This window comes from Mastomys coucha, unplaced genomic scaffold (assembly GCF_008632895.1).
Source record: "Mastomys coucha isolate ucsf_1 unplaced genomic scaffold, UCSF_Mcou_1 pScaffold15, whole genome shotgun sequence".
Lineage (NCBI taxonomy): Eukaryota > Metazoa > Chordata > Mammalia > Rodentia > Muridae > Mastomys > Mastomys coucha.
The window spans coordinates 76,516,716-76,542,691 of NW_022196897.1; the positions used below are offsets into that span (position 1 = coordinate 76,516,716).

General features: G+C 46.2%; 1 protein-coding gene across 1 annotated transcript in view; it reads right to left on the reverse strand.

The window, feature by feature from the left end:
- Positions 1-25,976, reverse strand: part of Ptprj (protein tyrosine phosphatase receptor type J) — a 152,799-nt gene extending 126,823 nt beyond the window's left edge. Inside the window, exon 1 of the mRNA XM_031370900.1 lies at positions 25,401-25,976. Coding sequence (XP_031226760.1) covers positions 25,401-25,841 — 441 coding nt within the window. The 5' untranslated portion in view covers positions 25,842-25,976. The remainder of the gene's footprint in view (positions 1-25,400) is intronic.

Here is a 25,976-nt window from a genome sequence, read left to right on the forward strand (position 1 = left end):
AACCTGCTGGCTCAGCCCAACTTCAGCAAAATCAACTCCCAGGCCACCTGAATGCAAAGAAACACCCCAAATCAAGAGCAGAGATCTCAGAGACTTGGGGCCTGATCAGCCCCTGGAAAGGAGGTACCTTCTTTGAACTGGGTAGGGCAGGAGGGATCTAGGTGCATGGTCAGGGACTCCTTGCCCACCGCATGTGTCACATGTTCTGTTTAGCTTACTAAGCCCAGAAGTGCCTGGCAACTGGTCCCCTCCCCGTGTTACAGCTTATTTACCCACACCGCTGCCAACACTCACTGCTGCCTATCTCCACAAGCTGCAGCCACCACCCAGGCTCACAGAGAACCAGGAGGTCAGGCCACACAAATGATAAGCATGGGCACCTGTACACACAAACACACAGTAAGTACAGAGCTCTTGGGCCTTCACCAGAAAGGAAAAGGTTGACAAGTACCTACTAAACAGTGGGTGGTGGGGAGGGACCACAGCCCCAGTAGGTTCTCAGACCTACTCACCCACTGAAGTATACCTAGTAACTGCCCTTGGACTTGCAGGTACCCAAGTTCTGATAGAATTCAGCTTTGACTTCCAACCCCTGGATGTTACAGGGCTTAGGCCTGCAGTCATGTCTAAGGGGAACCCTACAAAGCTACCTGATCCATGGTACCATCGTTGTGGGTGTCAAGTTTATACATTTGAAAGAAATGAAGGCAGCCTGCAGATGGATGTCATGAGCCCATATACACCTTGACATCAGCTTCCACTGTGGAGACTGACATCTTCAATGCCAACTTGAAAGGCTCTAAGCAGCTCCTGTGTGCAGGCCCCAGGGAAGGTACCAGGCTCAGCCTGGAAAGTCTCCCCTCCACGGGTAACCCTGGTCTCTCTCTATTGGGTACCTATGTTGTCTTTGCAGCCTGGAACATTCTTCCTCAAAGTCTACCCCTGCTGTGAGGCAGATGAGGTAACCCGCACCAGTGCCTTTACATGCAACCCCTCTGGATAATGCATGGGTGCTGACTATGGGGGAACAATATCCTACACCTTCACTCTGCTGGTACTGGAGAAAGCTAGCACAGGGCAAGTACTCATGGGAATCCTGTAGAATCAATAGGCATGGTGGTCAGCATCTGGGATACAACACAACACCTTTTGATGCAGCCTCCCAGATGGCAGCTTTGAACCATGACCTTGGAGCTGTGGCCTAATTCAATTAGCACCACTTAGCGAAAGGGTGTGGATCCAGACAAGCTGATTTACAAGGGTGCTTCTCAGAAGGATTCAGAAAAGAGAAGAGGGAGTAAAGAGAAGAGTAGCAGTTAGCATCTCAGCCACCCCAGAAGTCTACACTTCAAAGATTCCCCCTCATATGAATTGGTGAGGCCCAGGTTCAGGGCGAGAGCCAGTCTCAAAAGAATAAGGTGAAAAAGTGGTTGAGAGAGCCTCCATATACATGACCACACACATGTAGACTGTCTTAGTCAGGGTTTCTATTCCCGCACAAACATCACGACCAAGAAGCAAGTTGGGGAGGAAAGGGTTTATTCAGCTTATACTTCCACATGGCTGTTCATCACCAGAGGAAGTCAGAACTGGAACTCAAGCAGGTCAGGAAGCAGGAGCTGATGCAGAGGCCATGGAGGGACGTTACTTGCTGGCTTGCTTCCCCTGGCTTGCTCAGCTTGCTTTCTTATACAACCCAAGACTACCAGCCCATCGATGGCACCACCCAAAATGTGCCCTCACCCCTTGATCACTAATTGAGAAAATACCTTACAGTTGGTTCTCATGGAGGCATTTCCTCAAGGGAGGCTCCTTTCTCTGTGATAACTCCAGCTTGTGTCAAGTTAATGCACAAAAGCAACCAGTACATTTACATAGCAAGTACTTAACGGCTAAGCCATCTACCCAGCCCCACAAATGTTTTTGCTGGGTTGAGTCGGTAGTGTTAAGACTGAACCCCATTCCCACACCAGGCTATTGGCCCATGGCTGATGCTCCTCCTTCCTGAACTGTTATATCCAGTACAGACAGAAGACTGGAGGACACGACCACTCAACATAATGTAAGCTCCTATACTACATCTCAAACCTGAACAAGGCCATTGATAAAACTATTGGAAAACTAAATAATGTCTATAGATGGGTGTATTATATTGCACCGAAACTGTTAGTTTCCTAGTTTCGATTCTTTTGCATATTATGTAATTTGGGGAACCTGAACAAAAAACATTTGGGAACTGCTATTTCTACAACTTTGGTTTGAGAAATTGTTTCCAATTTTAAAGTCAGAATGTTTTTAATAAAGTCTTAATTTTTAATTTTTTAAGTATATGAGTGCTTTTCCTGTACGCATGTGTGTTTATCATGCATTTCCATGGTACCCACAGAGATCAGAAGGGAATTAAGATCTGATGGAACCAGCATTACTGATGATTGTGAGTTACCACATGGGCTCTGAAAACAGGACCCAGGCCTTCTAAAAGAGCAGCAAGTGCTATTAATTGATGAGCTGTCTCTTTAGTCTTAATTTTAAAAGGAAGGACTAAAGACACAGGTCAGTAGTAGAATATTTGTACTCACAAGGCCCTATGTTTAATCTCCAGCACTGGAAAAAAATCAAGAATTAACATTTATAATCTATATTTTCAGCTTTTCTAAAACACTTGAAAAAAAGGAAAAGGAGATAAAGAGGAAGAAACCCTGGCCACCCTGTGAGTTAGAACGCAGCTCTGCTATTGCCTATCCTGGGTTAGAATCTAGCCCTATCACTATCTGGCCTTCGGCGAGTTGCTGAGTATATCAGATCCCTCAGCTCACAAAGGAAAACTTTAAAGTGTGGATTCCATATCAGGCTGTGGTGAAGATTAAGTTAGTATTTTTAAAACACATGTGCAGGCACATGAGCATGCGTGTATGCGTGTGTGTGTGTGTGTGTGTGTGCAAGCGCACACAGGCACAGAGTAGGGCCATGTAAATGTACAAGAAATGTGGTGTACTGAGCTTCATGATATGTATGTAGGAGTTGTGTATGCTAGCCAAAAGGGAGCTTTCCTCAGTTTCGAGCAGCAGACGGGGACTAGTCTGGTAAGATCAGAGCCATAGAGCATTGACTAATTCACAGAAATCCCTGAGTACAGCCACAAAAACCCTTCCTCTGAAAGGCTAGATATGTCAAAGGCAGAAGGCACCATGCTCATTTTATAGATTAGAAGCCTGCCTTAGGAAGGTTTAAACCAATGGCTCTCAGCCTTCCCAATGCTGTGACCCTTTAATACATGTTGAGTTGACCCCTGAGCATAAAATTATTTTCATTGCTACTTCATAAATGTTGTTTTGCTACTGTTATGAATCATAATGTAAATATCTGTATATTCTGATGGTCTTAGGTTACTCCTGTGAAAAGAGTCATTCTTTCACAAAAGGGGTCTCTACCCTGGAAACAAGGTACTTACATGGTAGAGCTCAGGCTCAGCCAGGCCTGCCTTACTTGCTCCAAGCAGCACATTAGAGAGCAGAACCACGCATGCACACCAGAGCAGTAGCCATGATGGGCGTTCCAGGTGCTCAGCTGAGCTCTCTGTCCCATCATTTTTCTCTTGGGTTTATATTTTATGTCTTAGTACACATCTTTAAAAGAAAGCATATTCTTACATCTTTCAACAGTCTTTCAAAGTAGATGTGAGGACTGCACCTTGGTCCTCAGTTTCATCAGTCCCCGCTGCTTTATGGAGTCTGTTTCCAACACAGGGGTTCCAGGGAGCATTTGTTTGTATGTTTTGGTCTGGTTTTTGAAGTGCTAGGGATGAAAGCCATGTTTTTGCACCTGCTAGACAAGCTCTGTACCTCTGAGTTTCACTCCCTCTAAGCTCAGCCTCTTTTTCTAACTGGCAAACCCACCCTAGTTCAGCCCAATTTATCCTCCCCGGGGGAGGGGGGGAACAGTGCACCTCTGATACCACCCATGGTATGACCTATCTCAGCCTAGCATGAATAGGACAATGACTTTCAGTATTATGTCAGCAAATTTTAATACAGAAGGAACTATTGTTCTTCCCTAACCTACCTCTCAAACTCAACTTTCCCAATTTGCCAGCCTAAGTCCATCCAGGGATTGGGTTGATTTTTATACTGAAAGCAGATATAGTTGCTAAGTGTGACTGTGAAATGGGTCAGGCACGGCCAGCTTCCCCTCTACCAGATGGAAAGGAAATGGTTAGCGTCTCTAGAATCCAACAGATTCCTTCAGTCCTCTCCCCAAAGGAATGGCACACATCAAGAATTCAACCCCAGATCTCAGTGCAGCATCTCTCAAAAACATGTCAGAGGTAAGTGTGTTCCCTGAGCATGCCATACTTGTACTATAGGAACTTTAGGATCTGAGAGGGCAGGCCAAAAAGAGTAAGTTAAGTGGCTGAAGTCAGAAGCCTTAAGAGCACACTTAGAGAAGCTGTGTGGCCATGGGCAAGTCAATGTGGCCATGGGCAAGTCACTTCCCCTCTTTAAGTCCTGACAGCAACATCTATAAAATACTTCATCAAGGCCCCTTTCTGCTCAGCAGTGGTCCCTTAGGTCTGATCACTTTTATAAATGTACAGGGACCATATTCATAACTCAAACTCTTAAGTGCAGCTCCCAACCAAGCAGCTACTGCCTAGAGCAGACAGAGAGTGCAGGGCAGGAAGGGGTGCCACTGTGGAGATATTGAGCAGAATTAAGGAAAACACAAAAGAGCAATTGCAGACTAATTCAGGTGTGGGGGGAGAATTCTGGCTTTGTGTTTTAAAAAGCATCTAATTTGCATCACATAAGTCTGGCTTTTCATATTAAGACAAATGTGTTCATCACACTTTAAAAAAAAAAGTGACTGATTCATAACAACCTGCAAAATAGTGGAGTCAGAACAAGACTGTCATCATGACACCCCTCCAAGGAGAGGCTTCTGTCTCTATTTTCTGACAAGCTTTTCACAAAATCCAGGGAAGCTGTGAGTCAGAGATAAAAGCCACAGTCAGCCACTTGAACAGAGAGGCCAGCCCAGATAGGCCAGGCCACCAGGAGACTGCCAGAGCCCTGGGAAGCCTCCCAGGCAGTGTAGGTGATGTCCAGTAGAAATGAGGGCATTCTAGGATGGGGGAGGCTGCCAGCTCAGCAGGCAGCACTCTTCCCAGAGACAAAGGCTCACATTCAAATACCAGGAAAAATCAATAGCTGCTGGGCGAGAGCCAGCTCATTAGGAGGAGCTTTGGCAAGTCCCAGAACCCCCAAGTGGGCAAGGGATGTCCTCCTAACCAGCAGGCCACCTGCCCACACCTGCTACAGTTCCTCCCTAGCTCCCCCTGGGCCCCCTGGACCATCACTGAGCTCTTCAGGTTCCTGTAGGTTACTACCCCACCTCCCTCACCCAGTCCTTTCTCCCACCTGTCTTTCCCTGTCCCTCTCTCTCCCATCTGTCCGTTTCCCTCCGTCTCCCTCTCCTTCATACATACTAGCCTCAAGGGAGGCAGGAAGGATAAAAGCCTGGGATTCCAGATAAGGAAGGTGATGTTCAAAGGACACAAGATCATCAAAAGCTGTAAATGTTACCCTTTATCATGATTCTAAAGTAGGCTACTTTTCCTGTCACAACTACATAGGAGATCATGCTGCGGCGTCCCCTTCCCCAGCCCTCAGCATCTCTCCTTACCAATCCTAGCAACATGTGCATGCCACCATGACCCATTTGTTGGCTCTGCAATAGGCATTTTCCTCTGGAACCCTGTCTAGCGTACTGGAGCAGGGCAGCTTCAGAAAGCTGAGCAGCCAAACAGTCTCAGCCCCTTTCCAACTGTGTAGCCCATCTGCAAAGGGGTAAGAACAGGCCCTGCCTCAGAGGGGCACACCCACACAGGTTTTTCATAGCCAACACTTCCCAAAGGCCCCAGCTCCCTTCACTGACTTTCCAGCTTAAATCTTCCTAGACTGAAAACCTATGCCTAAGACTCAGACAGTAAAGGACTTGCTGTGTACGCAGTAAGAGCTGCATACAGAGCCCCAGAACCCACATAAAGCCAGGAACAGTAGTGTGGCTCTACAACCCCAGTGTTCCCACACCAAGTTGGGAAGCAGAGACCAGAGAATGGCTGGAAGCTCTCAGACCAGCCAGCCTTGAAAGACATGTCTCAAACAAGGTGCAAAGGCAGGACTGACATCACAGGTTGGCCTGACTCCTCGCACGTGCTGTAACACACACTCCCGAGTGTGCTCACACACACCCCTTACACTTCATACACACCTATACGGAAAGATTTTTAAAAAGAAAGCCTGCATCTATATAAAAACGTGTGAAAGTATTCACAGCAGTTTCATTTGTAATAGCCAAGTAGCAAAAAAACGAGTGTCCACCAACTCATGAAAGATAATCAAAACCAACACATACCTATGAGTGGGCCATGAAAAAGACCAAGAGCACATGTTGCATTATTCTGTTTACATAAATACAGACTGGGCACACACACACACACACACACCACACACACACACACACACACACACACACACAGTGAGTGGCTAGGGGGAGAAGGGAATCAGGAGTGACCTCCAAAGGATACAGGATTTCCTTTGGGAGTAATGAGAAAAACTCTAGAATTTGGCAGTGATGATGGTTTTACAGCCCTAAATATAATTTTAAAAATGCGACTGTACAGTTTGAAGGGCTGACTTTTATTGTATGTGAATTAGATCTGGGTGAAACTAGTTTTTTAACTGCCATTAAAAATAAATGACTACTACATACAACATAAGAAAACTCTCCATGATGCTTCTGTGAGACCATCTAAATCACAAACACCAGACAGCCAAGTCCAGCGCAAGCCTCTCTGGCCATAAGACTGAATTTGCCAAACGTGACCCTCCATGGCACCCCAAAGGAGCATCCTGCACTGCAGGTCTGGGCTCCTAGCATTCACCCAAAGCAGCAGCAAGGGCAGCAGCGACAGCTACTGGGTTACTCTCCTAGCCTCAGTGCCCTTGAAGCGCACACCATGAAGCTATGAGGTGAAGCTGTCTCCGGCCAGCTCAGCTCATGTCTCCAACTAAACTGGAACTGGCTACAGAAAAGAAACACAAACTAGCCCTTTTCCTCCTCTTTTATCCCCACCCTTCAGGCCACGGTTACCTTAGGTCAATAGCAACAACAGCATGCCCAGGACTTCCTGTGCTAAGTCCTTGATAACACAATGTCCTCATGGGTAGGAAAAGTTAAGGCTACTGGTACTAGAAGACGCAGAAGGTAGGAGGGACTTGATCAAGGTCAGGCAGCAAGGGCAAAGCTGGAATTTGACCTCAGTATTCTCTCCCACTCTGGGAGCGGAGGCTGCCCTCTGGAGACTCAGCCAGGGAAGCCAAAACAGCTAGCTAGCAGATATTCAGCCATATTCCATTCTGCGGAGACATCCACCAATCACATCATTTGAAAGTTAGATGCTGGACACCAAGACCCCTTCCCATGAATTCTGACAATGAGATGGGCACACCTGACGAACCCTGCAGCCAGATCATGTGACACTTGGCCCAGCTGACTCTGGTTCCATCAGCAATTTTTCTAGGTACCTCAAAACAAGTGCAGATCATGTTCTCTTGTTTTAAAGTAGACATTTTCCTTGAGGGGAGGAAAAAAAATGGGCGATAGCTTGGTGGTAAAGAACTTGCTAGCCAAGCATAAAAACCTAAGTTTAAATCCCAGAACCTAACTGCAATCCCAGTGCTGTGAGGTAGAGACAGGGGTTTGACTCCAGACATCTACTGGCCAGCTAACCTAGCCAAAGTGACAGGTTCCAAGTTTAGGAGAAGATCCTGTCTTTAAAAAAATGAGAAAAAAAAATTGTCTCTAATAAGGCACTCAGACAAATAGATATTCATGTATTAAAACAGTCATATATTAACCCTCCCCCACTCAAAAGAAGGATCACACAAAACAGAAAAAACTGGTTCTGTATGAGTCACACATGGTCAGAAAGTAATGTGGAGCAGCCACCACACAGCTGGCATGTCTGAAAATGTGAATATTAAATTTAAAAATATTAAAAAAAAAACCAGTAACACCCAGTGCCAGTGTAGGCGTCATGAAACAGGCAGTCTTATCCATTTGGATAGTCACGTAAACAAATCATCTCTCTTGGGGATGTGTTTGGCAAGTACAGTCAAATATTAGGAAGCTGTCTGAAAGTTAATTCTGAGTAACCTCTACTTCACAGAAAAGGCTAGAAGGCCTAAAGCTATGCATCCCTGAACTACTATTAAAATGGTGAAAATTTGGCTGGCGCTTAGCAGTCAAAATGAGAAAAGTTAAGTGGACCATAACACACGTACTCTGCAGTATACTGCAGCCGTTAAAAACTACGGCCGGGGCCTGAAGACACAGTTTGTCATGCAATCAGGAAGACCTGAGCTCAATTCCCAGAACCTATGTTCTTTAGAAAGTCTTGTGTGAACCAATGAGGTGACTATTGCAGCCATACCTAATTCCCAGGACCCATGTTAGAAGGAAAGAGCATTCTCCAACAAGTTGTCATCCAACTTCCACATAGGTACTATAGCACACAGGCAACACACACGCACACGCGCACACACACACATACATGCACACACAAACACAAACACGCACGCACACGCACACACACGTTTGCTTTTTTAATTTCAGCCTTGAGAAAGTCCCCTTTCTTTCAGTCTTCAGTGTGAAAGAACTCACTGCCTCTAAAGGAAATGCATACATTTATTTATCCATCCATCCATCCATTTATTTGAGGTCCTGGAGATTGAAGCCAGAATCTCATGCATGGGATGCAAGCACTGTGCTACTAAGCTGTATTCCCTGACCCACACTGTGTATGTATGTGTGTGTGCATGTGTATGCGCATGCACACAACATTAGACTCACACTTTGAGTAGACAAAACTTCAGAGCCCCCTTTTGGTGGGCCCTTCTCAACTATGACTCCATGTTGGGGGCTTTTGGAAGGTTCCATTTTGATGTACTCTATAAGACCAAGTGAAGCTGGATATCTGAGCTTCCCAAACTCCTTGTATGGTTTTAATATGTAGCCAGGACTGAGAGTCACAGGGGCCAAATCTCTTCTGGAAACAAGGCTTAGACAGGAGCATAGCTACTCAGAACCACATTGTATTACAGGCAAAGAAGTAAGACTTGGGAGATTCAGGACTCAAGCATCACACACTGTCAGGTCTCAGCCCCTCCCTCCCTTCCACTGCTCCCACCTACCCTTCCTTCTCCATGCATCATATGGATGGAATGATGCTAGTCTGCTCCGTAGGATTTTCCATGGTTTCACATTGTTCTTATTGTGGATCTGAACAGGGCCAAGACCCAAAACTTGTGATCCTTCCTGATGACCAGCCACACCTCCCCGCCAGCCTCAATTCAACCCTGCCCCTTTGAGGTGACTTTTGTCACCTGCTCAGTTGTGGCTGACTTGACCCCTCAGGGCCTGTCTCTTGCTGCAATGTTCTTCCTTAGATCTCTTAGCTCCTTATCATCACTCTATCTTCTTACCCTGCTTCATTTCCTTATCTTTATTACTTGCTTAGACTAGCCTCAAACTCAAAATTCTCCTGCCTCAACTTTCCAAGTTCTGAAACTACAGTCACAAGCCACCATGCCCAACCTGAACTAAACATTCTTGTGCAATTCCTTTAAAAAAAAGAATATATTACAGTTTTATGATTTGGTGGGTGACCATCTAGAGGGCAAGTCTTAGCCATCAACTATATACAAATTCAGAAAATAGGTACGCCACCCTTTGCCTTCCCTGTGGCCATAACAAGCATGACTAATCAATCCCAGTATTTTCTTTATACTGAACCAGGAAAGCCCAAAGACTCTAAGAATCCCTTCTGTTCAGGGGCCAAGCTGTCATATCAACCATTTCAAGATGGACACAAACTAGGAACCATCTGTTTTCCCTAGCTTCATGTTCCCAGGGTGTTTTCCAATTCGGACATTCTTTAACTAGCAATGATTAACTACCCACTTGCCTGGCAATGAGCTCAACCTGTACGAGGCCAATCAGACCATGAGATCACATGTTCTATCCCAGAGGGCAGGCTTTGCCTGATTTTCTGAATCTAGGGCTCTTTGTCCTCTCCACCCCCATCCCACCCCCTTGGCGGCTTCACCTCCAACATTTACTGGCCAGGCCTGAGACAGAACATAGGATTAGGCCAGGGCAAAGCTTTACTGTGTTCCTGGAAACCCTCATCCAAGCAGGTGCCTCTCCTATCGCTGGTATTTTAGACAATAACAATGGAAGCCATTGACATTTTTGGAGCGCTTTCTGTGCTCGAGGGCTATAGCACATTTTCTCATGGAATCTAGATCACAATCCTCTGAGGTGTTTATTAGCCCCATTTGGCCTGTGAGAAAATTCAGGTTTTTGAAAGCTAAGTTGCTGTTTATGAGTAAGTAATCAAAGTGAAATTACACAAGAGCCACACCACTGGCTCTGGGCCAATTAGTTCCTTTGCTTCTAGGCATCTCATCTCTAAAATGGACGCAATTTAATTGTAAAAGAGAAACAAGAGCCCAGTACAGCCTGTGGCAGTTGGGTGGACACAACAGAATAACCTTTCTGGAATCTGGGTAGTGTCCTGATCAGGTCTGTTCAGTGCTAAGCTAGGAGATCCCTGGATCCTGAAGTAGCATGTGAACACTGAGTTTTTAGAAAACCAATCCAGCTTCCCTGTCTGGCAGCTCTTTTTTAAGTGGGTTTCTCCTCCCGCCACATTCCTGCCATCCTCCCATGCCACAGGCTCTGAAAGCATTCTCTCCTGTTGTATGTATGCCCTAGGGCCTCCAAACAAAGCTGGGAAGGAGCTGCTGAGGGAGAACTTGGCAGTGAACCTCTTTGTAATGGGATCTCCCTCTGACGGGGCCTATCTTCTGTGTGGAACTTGGCACGGCTGGCCTCACAGCTCCTTGTAACTATGGGCCTCCCCTACACCCCCACATGCCCACAGCAGAGCTCAAAACTATCCTATCACATTAACACAGGCTTCCTGTCCCACCCCAAGCAAGGTAGTGAAAGTATCTGGCATCCTCACTTGGCAGGAGAGGAAACTGAGGCTGGGAACACAAGGGGAAATGGGACAGTCTTCAGAATAGTTATAGAGAACACAGTCCTCCACCAGAGTGGTCCCTCCCTCGTCAGCAGACATTGCTAACCTCTAAAAACATTCACTGTTAATTGTCACAACTAAGGAAGGGACACTAACCAAATTCAGCAGGCAGAGCTAGAAATGCTACATCCTACATTCTACCTATATGGGTAAGCCTTCTGAAACAAGCTGTCCACCCCAAAATGATTATGATGCTGGTGTGAAAGAACTCTGAGCTAAAGAAAAAGAAGTCACTATCACTCACCCTAACCACGCTGCTGAGCAAGGGCAAAGCCTACTTGCCAGGCTCCAAAGAACATCGAAAACTCAACGTCCCATGTGCCTCTTCCCAAAACAGTCAAAGGCTGTGACATACCTCGTGGTCTGATGGAGACTGAGCGTGTGAGTCTCTCCCACCCCATATGTCATCTCAAGTAAGATCTTTCATTGCTCCCCACTGGCTACCACCTGCAATCGCCAACATGTGCTTCCCCCGACAGCAGGATCTGGCAATCACTCAAGACTGCAAGTGCTGAGGCTGGCAGAAGCTGCTGAGCACACCCTGGGTGCAGGACAACCCTTAGCGGGTCTTCTGTGTCACTCGGCAGGCCCAGGTGCTGTGCTAACAGAGGAGTAAGGAAGGGTGAGTATCGAAGAACCTACCCAAGCAACGTGATCTGAGAAGACCATGGGCACCTCCTGTCATCGGGCCCTAATAGCTCCGTGGCCTGGCACATCCTATTGTAAAGGATGAAGTTACACGTTCTGGGGGTTACATTGCTTGTGCAAATGGCAAGGTCACATGGCTACGAGTGAAAAACATGCACCTGGATCCATGCTACCATCAACATGGAAGCTTTTCCCACGTGCCTCGGAGACATCCTGAAGTCATGTGATCTGTGTCGACAATCAAGCTCTCTAAGATCCAAGTTCGTTCACCACAAGGCTAGAAGCCATACACAAGGCTGCCACGTCCTTCCTTTGATCAGTACCAAGACCCCGAAAAGTTAGACACAGCCTTTACCCCCTTAAAGCCCCACAGTAAAGATACTTTTGTCTTTTGTGGTTCAGGGGAAGCCGTGTGCTTACAGCATTGAGCAGGAACTCATCCACCTGTGAGAACAATCATGAAGCCCAGCTGTCCCCCCAGGAGACTCAGACATGCCCTAGCCCTTGTGGCTGCCCCTGCCCAGCTCACCCTGGTACCCCACAGGAAGCTCACAATGGAGGGATGAACCTCAGTTTCCCACTCTGTGCTCACAGAATAGGATCAGAGCCGATGCGTACAAGTGTTGGCAATCCTTCACATGAAATAGATACTACTATTATGAGTTTGGTTGTTTGAGTTTATCCTGAGAGCAGCATGAGAGGTGTGTTTATCAGAGTAAAGTTCAACACGGCAAAAAATACTGGAAACAAACTGACCGCTGCAGCACAGCAGCTAACTAGATAAGGAAATGAGGTGCAACCCCTAGGTTACCCACAAGAGACCACGGCCCGGCAAGCAGCGTCCACAGTTCACAAGCTGGCACACCGCACCCCAGAGAACAGCAGAATGAACTTGTTCCTCAGGGTCAGCAGAGTAAGCTTCTCTCTTCTGTCTCTTATAGCTACACACACACACACTTAGTATCTACCCTATAGCATCCATGTTTGTTTTCAACAGACTTCCCAAATACTTTCCACTGTGTAGCGGTGACCCTTCAGGAAGAAGCCGCGCACGCGCGCGTATGTGTGTGTGTGTGTGTGTGTGTTTGTGTGTGTCTTCTGGCTTCCTGTGGTATCCTTAAAGAGACCATCTGTCCCAACTGCTTTTTTTTTTTTTTTAAGTAAGTGAAAAACCTAAGTCATAGCACATGTGTGGAGGAGGTTACACCATCTGGGTAAAATAGGATTCACACTGGAAACACCAAGCTCACCCTGGAAAGCCATGATGGGGTTAATAGAGTTAGTGGAGACAGTCGGTGACTTTGCTTCCTTTTATTTATTGGGGTTTTTGTTTGTTTATTTGGCTTGGTTTGGTTTTGGTCTTTGGAAACAGGGCTTCACTGTATTAACAGTCCTGGATATCCTGAGATAGATAGATAGATAGATAGATAGATAGATAGATAGATAGATAGATAGATGATAGATAGATAGATAGATAGATGATAGATAGATGATAGATAGATGATAGATAGATGATAGATGATAGATAGATAGGTAGGTAGGTAGATAGATAGATAGATAGATAGATGATAGGTAGATAGATAGATGATAGATAGATGATAGATAGATAGATGATAGATAGATAGATGATAGATAGATGAGAGATAGGTAGGTAGATAGATAGATAGATAGATAGATAGATAGGTAGGTAGATAGATAGATAGATAGATAGGTAGGTAGGTAGATAGATAGGTAGGTAGGTAGATAGATAGATGTAAAAATAAATAAGCTGGGTGTATTAGTCAGGGTTCTTTAGAGTCACAGAAGTTATGATAGTCTCTATGTAGTAAAGGAATTTATTGCAGACTTACAGTCTGTAGTCCAACTCCCAACAATCAACTCCCAACAATGGTCGGCAGCAGCTGTGAATGGAAGTCCAAGGATCCAGCAGTTGCTCAGTCCCACAAGGCAAGCAATTGAATTAGAGCGAGCTTTCCTTCTTCCTTATATAGGTCTCCAGCAAAAGGTGTGGCCCAGGTTTTAAGGTGTTACCACACCCTTAACCCCAGGTGACCCTGATTGAACTCGTAGATCTTCCAGTCTTAATCTTCTAGGATTCATAGCCACTATGCCACCACACCTTTAATCCCAGATGATCTTGAACTCATAGATCTTTCTATCTTAATCCTCTGGGATTCGTAGCCACTATACTTCAAGATCTCCATGCCAAGATTCAGGTCGGAAACTTATTATCTCTCAGCCTCCAGATTAGGGCCAGGTGAACCTTCTAATTCTGGATTGTAGTTCATTTCAGATATAGTCAAGTTGACAACCAGGAATAGCCACTACACTGGGTAAGTAGGAAAACACAAAAACAAACTTTGCTCAAATATATCATATAATAGTCCTATTATATTCTTTTTTTTTTTAATAAACACATAGGCACTGGAGAGATGGCTCAGCAGTCAAGAGTACTGGCTGCTCTTGCAGAGGACCTGTGTTCAGTTCCCATCACCCACATGGTGGCTCACAACCATCCATAACTCCAGTTCCATGGGACCCAACATCCCCTGCTGGCCTCTGCAGGCATGTGTGTGATGCACAGACATACATGCAAGCAAAATATCCACACACATAAGATAAAAATTAAAAGTTTTTAAAGTAATTATAATAAAAGTTTTAAAATATAAAAATAAATAAGCTAGCATGGGGATGGAGTGAACATAGGAGCTGGGTTAGAACTAACAGACACTTAGATGAGGTTGGCCCAACCCCATGTAAATCAAGTCTGGGCTGAGGGTAATGCCAGGACTGTCGGAGATCCACACTGTGCACCTCCACTCCCCCTACCTAGTGGGTGGTGGTGGCTTCCAAGGGCCTTAGCCATCCAGTGCTGGTCACAAGTTCTCATTTAAAGTGCCCAAGCCTAAGAAGGTGCTCAGTGCAAGCGCTTGCCTAGCATTTGTGAAGCCTTGGATGTGATCCTTGGCAGCCAAAAGGAGAATGACATTTAAACTAATGAACCAGGTGGTGTCTGTAGCTCTCTACCAAACACACTTGCCAAAATGCCAGGCAATGACCCCTAGTTTCTTCCACCAAGATCCTCTGGCAGCATGAAACAGCAGACTTTGTTGGGACTCACCGTCCTGTTCTGCCTAAGCCTCTTTCTAGAACTTAGCCATTCCTGCACCCGCCTGATGGCTTCCAGCTACACATGACACAATGACATGAGTAAGTCAGAGCCTGACATTGGGTTTTCACTGTCGCTGGACACTGCCTGCCTCCTTCCCTCAGGGGGCACCTCCCACAGCTCAGACACACAAAGACAAACAGGTGAGGCTGGAGGTTTGGAAATTTTTCTGGCTACTACTGAATCAGTGGTCTTTTAAAAAGCCACTTTACATGCAATTCATACACACACACACACACACACACACACACACACACACAGAGTAACTGGCAAACTCAAAGAGATGCTGTTAGGTTTGATGAGTTCAGGTGTGTGCAAAGCCACCTATAAACTATAAGAAGTTTTTTATTTTAAATAGTAAGTGATGCTAATATCTCAGCAAAATAAAATGATTCAACAGCAGCCAGTATCTGAGTATAGATGAGGTGCTGAGCTTTAGAGACAGCCAATGTCACACAACTAGGAGGAAAGCGATGGCTGACTCCGAAGTCCACGAAGCAAGTTCTGGGCAGCAACTCCCTCAATATCCAAGGAATCTGCACACAAAACTGCCAGCAGTCTGCTCAGAAGGAGAAGAACCCATGAGGAGGTGATGGCTCCTCAGTGGGCAACAGGAAATGCACAGTACTGACTGCCTGAGTGGAGACAGGTGGCATAGTCAGGACTGTCACAGCCACACACCTCCCAGCAGTCAAAGCCAAGGATTAGGTCTTCACACTTTTCATTGGTAGCTTAAAATAACTCCACAGAAAATGTAGCCAGTGACAGGAGGTGGGCACGGCCAGAGCTGGCCCAGCCACAAGGTGAAGAGAAAATGCTCAAACCAAGACAGATTTTTTTAATGGACATAGTATCTGTGTGCTTCTGGGAGCTAGGATCACATTGGCCATTCCTTGATCATATCCCATGGCCACTTACCTCATATTAATTCAAATATACACACTTATCAAGAGAAATATAATTTAAATTGGACTATCAATTCTCCACTACTCCACATTTTAATACATTCACAGGGAAAGACGATGAATGTGCACAGAATGTGCACAATCCATGGTAGACTTAAGAGGATCTATAGCATAATTTTGGCCCATCATTATGTCTCCTTCAACTTTACAATCTATCTTTTGAGTACACACCACAGTGTTTTGTAAAATGTTGTTTTTATAATTCTATGTCCATTTACAAGCCAGAACGTGGTCTCACTTAACTTACCCAATGACTTGGGCAAGAAGTAACACTATTACCAGTGTTGTAGAGATAGGAGCGACAGGGTTCAGAAAGGTCAGCGTGGTTACCCAAGGGCATACAGCTAGTTAGGTAACAGAGTCAGGTCTCCAATTAGGTGGGCTGGTTCCAAGCTCTACTCTCCGAGATCCTAAGGAATAGGGGTTGCACCAAAAGCAATTAAGGGGAAGCTGGTTTGCAACAGAGATGAGAGTATAAGAACTCATTTCCTTAATTTCCAAAGTATGTGAACAAATTAATAACAAAATGGCAAGTTCTGATGTGTGCGGTAAGTGTGTATGCATGAGTGTGTGAGAGTGGGTGCTCGGGCACGTGAGGGCAGAGTTTCAGATGATATCTTCTGCTATATCTCTGTCTACATTTATCTTTTGAGGCAGATTTTTTCACCGAACCCAGAGCTCACTCACTGGCTACACTGGCAAGCCAGCAAGTTCCAGGAATCCTCCTGCCTCCACATCACCCCTTCCCCAAGCACAGACATCTCTTCAAGGCTTTTACACAGACACCAGAACCCAAACTCCTTGGTCTTTGTTCTAGTATGCCAAGCACTTTATCAAGTGAACCATCTCCCCAGCCCCAAAAGAAATGGTTTTTCTTTCTTTCTTTCTTTCTTTCTTTCTTTTGAGAGTCAACAACATGTAAACAACCCTCACACACTGAAAAAGATATTCAACTAACTCAAAATTAAAGATACAAACAATTTTCATGATAATTTTTTTTTACCTCTCAGATTTGCACATACTTAGAAGATTAACAATCCTCAACCCAGGCGAGGGAGTGGAGACGCAGGCCTCTTCACACCCACATTTGTAGGTACAACGGGGCAACAATTCAGAAAGCCATTCAACAGCTCTGAGTGTTAAGCAGTGCGGCTGCTATCTCTGCAATCCTAGGACCAGAACTGTACCAGTGGAGAACCTCTAACTATTTACTACCTCTGCAATTTTCACAGCAACAACCCCAGGCTTCCATAATTCTTAACTCGTTGTGTTTTACTGTGACAGTTACAAAAAATAAACACCAAAGGCATTCCAGGAAGAAGGGTTTGAAGAAGGGGGAGGGGTTACACTGAAACAGCTGAGGGCCCACTGGGAAGAAAGCCTGGCTTCCAGGCAGTTATTTAGAAGAACAGGTTTATGCAGGTAAAAGTTGGCATAATCTCCAAAAATTTAATAAATTAAGAGGCTTCATACAGAGCATGACATGTATATAATATGCTCTATAAGTAGCTTTTATGGGCCACCAAGATGGGTCAGTAGGTAAAAGCACTTGCCACCAAACCTGATGACCTGAATTTGAGCTCCAGGACCAATACAGTAGAAGAAGAAAACTAACTCTCCCTCTGACTGCCACTCATGCTTCATGGTACATTCACCATACTCACACACACACACACAGGCACGCATGCATACATACATGCACTCACACAAATAAAAATGTAGTGTTTATACAGAAATGCAAGCCTGATGTTAGCAAATGCCCCACTGCTCAGCTACATCTCCAGCCCATAGAACCACTTTCTGAAGCGAGGCATGAGACACGGCATGTAGTCCAGCTGGTCCCAACCTCACTATGTAGCTGAGAGTGAAGAACCTCTGATCCTCCTGCCTCTCAATACCTGTTCATCACAAGAAAAAAGTTTCCCGGAAGTCTGTTTTGGCAAGGCATGGAGTGCATTCCTGTAATCCCAGCACTCCCAGAGGCTGAGGCAGGAGCATATCTGGGAATAAAGGACTGTAGCTTTCTAAGCCTACTGTAGCCTTGCATTTCACATGGAGGAAACACTCTAAGACTCTCAGTAGAGCCTAAAGCCATGGACAACACTGACCTCCACACACAGTATATATAATGTTCTGTCTATCAGACATATCTAGGATAAAATGATTTACAAATCACATTTATAAATGTGATTTATAAATTACATACAGTAAGATATAAACTAATAAAAATAAAAAGTCATAACAAAAAATTATGTTAACTGTGGTTGCTCTCTCAAAATATTCTACGTAGTAATCCTAGCCTCAGTTGAGCACGTCTGACTGAACCCTAAAGCAAGAACACGGATATGGAGGGTCTACTGTACATGGGTTCACACTGGAGGGCTTCCAAGGGATTTCTACTAGTCCAGGGGCTAACGATGTAGCTCAGTAGAGAGTGCTTGCTCAGTACGTGAGAGGTCCTGGGTTCCAATCTCAGCACCACAAAAAAGAAAAAAAAAAAACAAAAAACAAAAATCCACTCTAAAGTTTATTAAAAGCTGGGTATGTCAGGGCAAGGTGGTACACCCCTTAATTCCAGCACTAGGGAGGCAGAGGTAGGCAGATCTTTATGAGTTCAAGGCCAGACTAGTCTACATAGTGAATTCGAGGCTAACAAAAGGCTACACTGTGAGACTCTGTGTAAAGAAGAAAGAGACAGGGGGTTGGGAGATGGGGGTGGCAAGAAAGAAAGGAAAGCTTGGGCATGGTGGGGTACACCTGTAAACTGCCACTCACTAAGGAAGCAGATACAAAAAGAGCACCGGTTTAAGAGCATCCTTGGAGGTACGGTGGCATCCTGTTTCAAAAATAAATAAAAAAGAGCTACTAAAGGAACTATGAAACTCCTCAAACATGACACAAAATTCCATGTTTTCACTCCTTTAGGAAAAAGATTCTTCCCTTCTACTAAAAGTATTGTTACTTGTCACCAAGAAAGACAGCATGGCTAAAAGGTTCATGCCGGTGCTATGTTTTAATATCACTCGGTTATTCAGAAGGCGTGAAACTGCACTGGGCTGGCCCCTGGCACATCTATGTACCCAGGAAAACAGCCACCCAACTCCTGCTCTGGAGAAGCAGCTAGTTTGTGACATAATAACTGCATTGTCTGCACAAGCTTCAGAAATGGCAGCAGCAGGGTACGGCTTCCCTCTAACAGGAAGAAGGAAAAGTGGAACTGAAAATTATTTGCATGTCTAAAATTAGAGGTTCTGTGGGAGCCCAGGCTTCGGCCATCTCATTGCCGCTAACCCCCAACCCAGGCACTTCCATGCCATGGAAATTCTGAGACAATAGGACGGCTACAGCTGTCACTAATAAGGAAGTAATAACAAGTTTCCTACAGCTCCTGTCCTCTGAGGGGTCACCAGAAAAGCCACTGGAAAGCCAGCCCTACCAGATGGTGATAAACCCTCTGTAGACTTCTCTAGTCAGAGATTTCTGACACTTCCACGGGTCTCCACCCAGGGACTCTTTGCCCGTCCCCTACCCACCCACCATTCCCTCTCTGCCAAGTCCAGCGCCAGCTCTCTCTCTGAAGGGACATCAGGAATGACACACTGCCAACATCGCCACTGTGGCTATATATCTGGTCATCTAAATCATTCCCCACCCTCACAGACCATAAGAAAGCAAGCTCTACTTTCCTAGAATTGCCCGGTCAGGGACTGGCCCCAAATTAAGCATTTATCACCTGTGTAATTCCACAAAACCACCTCCCACTTAAAGGATCATTTACTCAAACCGCGTCCTCAGATTCTCTATTATATTTAAACAAATTTCCTTATCATGAACCTATATGCAGCCTACTCTGACTATAAAATCACAGGCTTGATATAGTTTACAAATACTGTTTCACTAAGTAAAATAATTCCTAACATCCAAAAGATAAAACACCTTGGAGAAACATTTAACAAATATTTGTTCTAGGAACTAATGACTTGAAGCCCCGTTTGTTCCCTTGCTACCCTGAAATGCCCCCACATAACAGCAGCAACCACTTCCAACAAATGGATCAGGCTTCACGTCCTTCTATCTTATTTGATACCCCCACCACCCAGCTAAGCAGGAAGTATTAGTTCCAGCTCCCAGATAAGGAAATGAAGAGTCACAGACGGTGACTGGCTTGTTCTTGTAGCTACTGAATGAATGGCAGAGCAAACCCACACCCAGGCTCTTCCACTTCAGTTTACCCACACAAGGCAGGTGTGCCTTTGCATACATACTCAGGCTTCAAAGAAACATTAAGTAGCCAAGAGGGGCCTGAAGGTGTTAACTTGACATGATTTGGGACACAAAGAATCCAAAATAATTCTTAGGCCTATCAAGGTTCAGGGCCCTCAAGCCTGCCTGTCTCTTGCCACAAAAGTCTGGCATCAATGCTCAATTACACACTGAAAACCTCAAAGGCACCATGACTTCTATAGCACAGGACAGGAAACTGGAGCAACAGAGACCTGGCTCTACTTGAGAATCATAAACTGAGAACATGAGCAGCAGCTACCACCAGAACTTCTGAAATGGCCAAATGAGACAGTGCATTAAAAGCCCTAACATAGTACCCGCCACACCTAATACTACCTATTAATTATAATATTATCAGTGGCATGACGCTAAAAGGGAAATACACAGAAAATTGCATCTTATCCGGCACTCAAAATAATTCCTCTGGCCAAGAAGTGAATGAACTAAGAAGTAATTACTTATGATGCACTGGCTAAAGCCAGGCCTACAGTCATCCAGCAACTAGGCCCCAGCCTCAAGCATTACTTTTAGGAGCTAAATAACCTCTTTGCTGACCAAAATTGCTCACTCTGGAGCCAGGATTCTCTCTGCTCAGGAAAGCTTGGGTATTCCTGGTCATCTTTGTCCTGGGGCTGAACTTGAAGTTAGCCCAAAGTCACAGACTAACCATAAACCAATTTGCTCTGTTTTCCTAAACTGTCTGCAAACAAAACAGAAATGGTTGGGTTTTCCTTTGTTGTTTTGAAGCAAAACAAAAATAAAGTCACTCCTGTGAGAACTTAAAAAGCAGTTATAAGAGGAGCCAAAATATTTAGTGTCTGTACTCTGGTTGAAGCAGGAAAAATAATCAGGCTTATAGATTAGCCACCATACATAAAAACACAAAGTTATCATCTACCAAAGGACACAAGACAAAGCAAAAAGGAACACTGTGAGACCAAGTGGCTACCAGTTGTTTTTGTTTTGTTGCTATCATCATCATTATCATCATATATTTTAATACAGTCTGCTGTCAAACTGATTAAGGGACCTAACAGGACTATAAGTCTCAAGAGAGGAAGGAGAGATCACTTTGCCACACTGCCTAATACATACATAAACCAAAAGTCGTGAGTAAAAATGCACCCAAAAAGGGACCAGTTAAGATAGCACACCCATCAAAGTCCTCTCACTAGGGTCATCTCTGACAGCCCTTCCTGCCTTGGAGAAAGGGAGTGAGATGCCAGTTTCAAAAATGGCTTTTCCGGCCCTACGAAGTACTGATGCTTCCGGCATCTCAGTTTCCAGCTTCCACACCCTGTCCTCATCGGTGTCCAAACAGAGCTGGGTCTCTTCTGTGACCTTTTTTTCCCCTTTCTTTTCTTTCCCTCCCCATTACTGTTGATTGTACTGAAACCCTCATCTTAAAAAAAAAAAAAAAAAAAAATCAGCTATTAGGGAAGCCATCAAATAAATTCCCTCTTACTTTCTACACAAACAAATTTCAAAAATATCTAAAATCTGATTGACTTTTAAAAGATTTATTATTTTTATTTTATTGATGTGTACGTGTGTCTAACTATGAGACTGTCTGCCACATATGTATGGGTGCCTGTGGAGATCAAAAGAGAAGGTCAGAGCCCCTGGAGGGGGAGATAATTATAAGCCTGCTCTAATTGACTTTTAAACTCAATTTGTAAGCAGTTTGGGGCATACAGTAACACAGCACTGTGCTCGTAGAGAAAACACAGCCAAAAAGCCTAGGCGCAGACTGGTAACTCAAAGTTCCACTCTTGGCTCTTTTATAATCCTATCTTGCCAAGTAACCTCTTCTCTCAAGTCCAACGTCCTCATCTAAGAGGTTTGAAGGGCTGGAGCTGTCTTCAAAAACCGGAGCTATCACCAAGCATGCTGATGCTTAAATTCAATCCCAAAACTTGAGAGACAGAGGCAGGCAGACCTCTGTGAGTTCAAGGACAACCTGGTTTATATAATGAGTTCTAACAGCCAGGTAAGAAAACCCTGTCCTCCCCCACCCCCCCTCAAAAAAAAGGAGGGGAGCTTATTTTTAAAGGGTGATGCTAAGGATAAGAGTCTATGTGTTTTCAGTCTAATATGTACATGTGTATGGATACACATGCCTGTGCTTACACTGGGCAGGGGACACAGAGTCTGATTCCTTTATTCCTAGAGTTAGGGTCTCTTCCTGACTCTAGAGATAGGCTGGCAGCCAACAAGCCCCAGTGAGGCTCTCATCTCCACGCCCCAGAGTATGCCCGTTCCCAGGCACACATGACCATGTTCCACATTTTACACTGGCCTTATGGATTTGAACTCAGGTCCACATGCTTGAACTCTTACTCAATGACCCATCCTGTTTGCCCCTGAAACTGCCTCTGAGCCAGTTCAAAAGCACAGTGCTTCTCTGGAGCTGAGAATGTAACTCAGTGGTAGAGTGTATCCGCCGCCCTGGGTTCCATCCCCGGCACCGCACAAGAGAGAGAGTGGGCGCCGATTCCGTGCAATAGTCCATATCAAAATGAAACTGCTGAATAGGATTTTTTTGGAGATATTTCTTCATGATACCTTTTACATTTCCTATTTTGTAATAAGTACAAAAACAAGAATATGAAGACAGGACTCTGGAGTTTCTACAGAACAAACTTGAGGAAGGAAATACGCAAATACAAGGCAAGCAGAGAGCAGCTAAAGAAACACAAGGAAGGATTGGGCAAGAAATAAGTTTACCCAAGATACTTTTTGCTGATTCAAAGCACAGCTTGCAACTTCTATAGTTGAAACAAAAGATATATATATATATATATATTTAGTTTAAGTATATATATATATATATATATATACTTAACTGCATATATATATATATATATATATACTTAAACTAAAAAGAAATGTAGCTCAAATGTTTCTATAATATAAACTTTAAGAGAATTTCAAGACCATTCCTGTACATGCAGCACAAAGGCAAACAGATCTCAATGAGCTTAAAGCCACCCTAGTCTGCAGAGTGAATTGTTGGGGAAAGAGGGATTTCAAATATGAAGCAGTTCTTTTTCTTTAACGTCAAAGACTGCTGTGCACGGATTTCCTACAGGGACAGGATGAAGACAGCCCATCCACACTATTCCCCAATGGTAATCCCATCTGGAAAAGCATTATATGAAAAGTGATTTTTTTTTTTTTTTTTTTTGGTTTTTTGGTTTTTGAGACAGGGTTTCTCTGTGTAGCCCTAGCTGTCCTGGAACTCTTTTCTTTTTTTCCTTTAAGATTTTATTTCTTATGTATGTGAGTGTTTTGTCTGCATATGTGCATGTGCACCATGGGCATGCCTGGTGGGTGCCCTTTGAAATTAGAAGAGGCTGTCAAATCCCCTAGAACTGGCATTACCAGTGGTGGTAAGCCACTGCATAGGTGCTGGGAATTGAACCTGGGTATTATGACTAACTACAGAATTATTGCTCCATGCCGGTACAATTTTTTTTTTTTTTTTGAGACAGGTTTCTCTGTATAGCCCTGGCTATCCTGGAACTCACTCTGTAGACCAGGCTGGCCTCGAACTCAGAAATCTGCCTGTCTCTGCCTCCCAAGTGTTGGGATTAAAGGCATGGGCCACCACTGCCCAGCGAAAAGTGATATTTTTACATTTACAAAATTCTCTCACTCTTCAATGGAAGCCCTTCAAACATTCTACTATGAAATGGTGTGATCCTTCCCCAATTCCTGCAGATGCTTTTTTTGCTAAAGTTGGAACTGGGGAAAGGGGGCAAATTCAACTTGGATGTTTCTTCAGACTCAGCTCACACCTACTCCAGTAAAGAATTATTTGCTGGGGACAACGCCACATTCCAGGCCCCATGAGTCCTGTGCAAATCCTGCTCTAGAAACTATAAGTGTCCCTTGCTGACAATTAGGGCAGGCCCCAGACTCGGGCTCCTTTCTTCTGACCCCCTGCTCTGCTGCCCCAGTGCCTATGTTTCCTCTAGGACAATCCTTCCCCCCCACCCCACCCGTGTGTGTATATGTGTGTGTGTGTGTGTGTGTGTGTGTGTGTGCAAAGTTTTCCCTTGAAGCCAGTTTCCATCCCCAGCCTATGCTTCATTTGTGTCTCACTGTCTGCTTAGAACTGGTATTATAAAGCAAGTGAGACTTTCACTAGCAAAAAGCAAGACAAGAGCATCCTCCAGGCCACATTCCGCTGCAGGGTTCAAGACCACAGCCAGTTCCCAGAAGGCTGTGAGGCAGAACTCGCTTGCTCAGCTCCCGCAGCACCAGCTGGGTGATTCCACTCTTTCACTTCTCTCCCTCAGTTCCCTATCTGCAAAATGGGAATGTCCCCCAGCTGCCTTGCATCACACCCCCTGCCACGAAAATACCACAGAGAGAAAAGATCCAAAATTCGAGTCCCACCATTATGGGGGGAAAAAAGTGTAGCAAGAAAAAAAAATGGTCTGGAGGGGAGGGGGATAGCTAGCGCCCACAAAGCACGAATACACACCCAGAAAAGCCAGCACCATCTCAGGAGCTGATGATAACAGGGCCAGTAGCCTCAAGGGACGCCTTTGAGCGGCCACCTTGGCAAGGCTGGGAACTTTCCCCCACAAACAGCGCCCTCGGTTCTGGGTACAGCCCTTCGCCCACCGTCCGACCGCCCAGCGCCTGTCCCCAAGCACCGGGCCACCACCACTGCCCTTCCGTCCAAGCCCTCGGGCCCCTCCAGGCCAGGTCGTAGGTCGGCCTCGGCTCGGCCAGGCCGGCCCTGCTCCGCATCCACAGCCCTCCGCAAACACGCCCCCTCCGGCCGCTTCGGGCGCGCGAGCAGGGCCCGCGCTGGCCAGACGTGACCAGCTCCGGGAAAGGCCGGGTCACCGCCGCCTGCAGCCCATGCGGGAGCTTCCATGGAAGAGTCAACGGGCACTGCGAGGGACACCCTGGGGACCCCGGAATCCCGCCCTTCCCCTGGCACCCGGTAGCCAGGGAAGGGGCTTGGTGGCGGGAGCGGGAGGCTGGCCAAGATCTCGGCCAGCCTCCTCCAGGAGGAAGGCTCCCAGGACCGCGACCTCTCAGACCCTCGCCGGGTATGCCTAGAGCGGGTGACACACGGGCAGGTGCAGGCGATGCCAATTCGGCCCGCGTCCTCCCACCACACGCCCAGGCCCACTCGAAGGCTTACCTGGCCCTGGCGTAGCAACAGCAGCAGCGGCAGCAGCGCCCAGCGGAGCCCGGGCAAGCGCGGGGGTGTCCGCGTCTCCCGCGCCGCCGGCTTCATGCCCTGCGCGCCCTGGAACGTGCCCGGGACGCGCCCCGCCGTGTGCCCTAAGCCGGGCGCCCTGGTCTCCGCCTCCAGCCGACGCCTCCGCCTCCTTCTCCGCCAGCCGGTCCGCCTAGTCCCCGCTCCGCCCGCCCCGGGCTTCCCCGGGGACATGGCAGCGGCAGCGGCGGCGGCGGCGGCGGCCACACGGCGGAACCTAGCGCGCCTGGCGCGGAGCGGCCGCGGCCCTAGACACGCAGGGGCTTCGCGGGGCGGAGCGAGCGGCGCCCACCCCCCGCGCGTGGTTCCCAGCTCCCGGCTCCCGCGGCCCCGGCTGCTCCCTCTGCCTCCTCCGCGCGTCATGCGGCTCCGGCTGCAGGGAGCCGCGCGGAGCGCTCGGCCCCCTCTCCTCCCCTCCCCCTCTGAATATTCATCGCTTCCTCCCGCTCGGGCGGGCCGGCCGCTGCCGTGCTCCGCGGCCCCTCGCCGCCCTCGCGC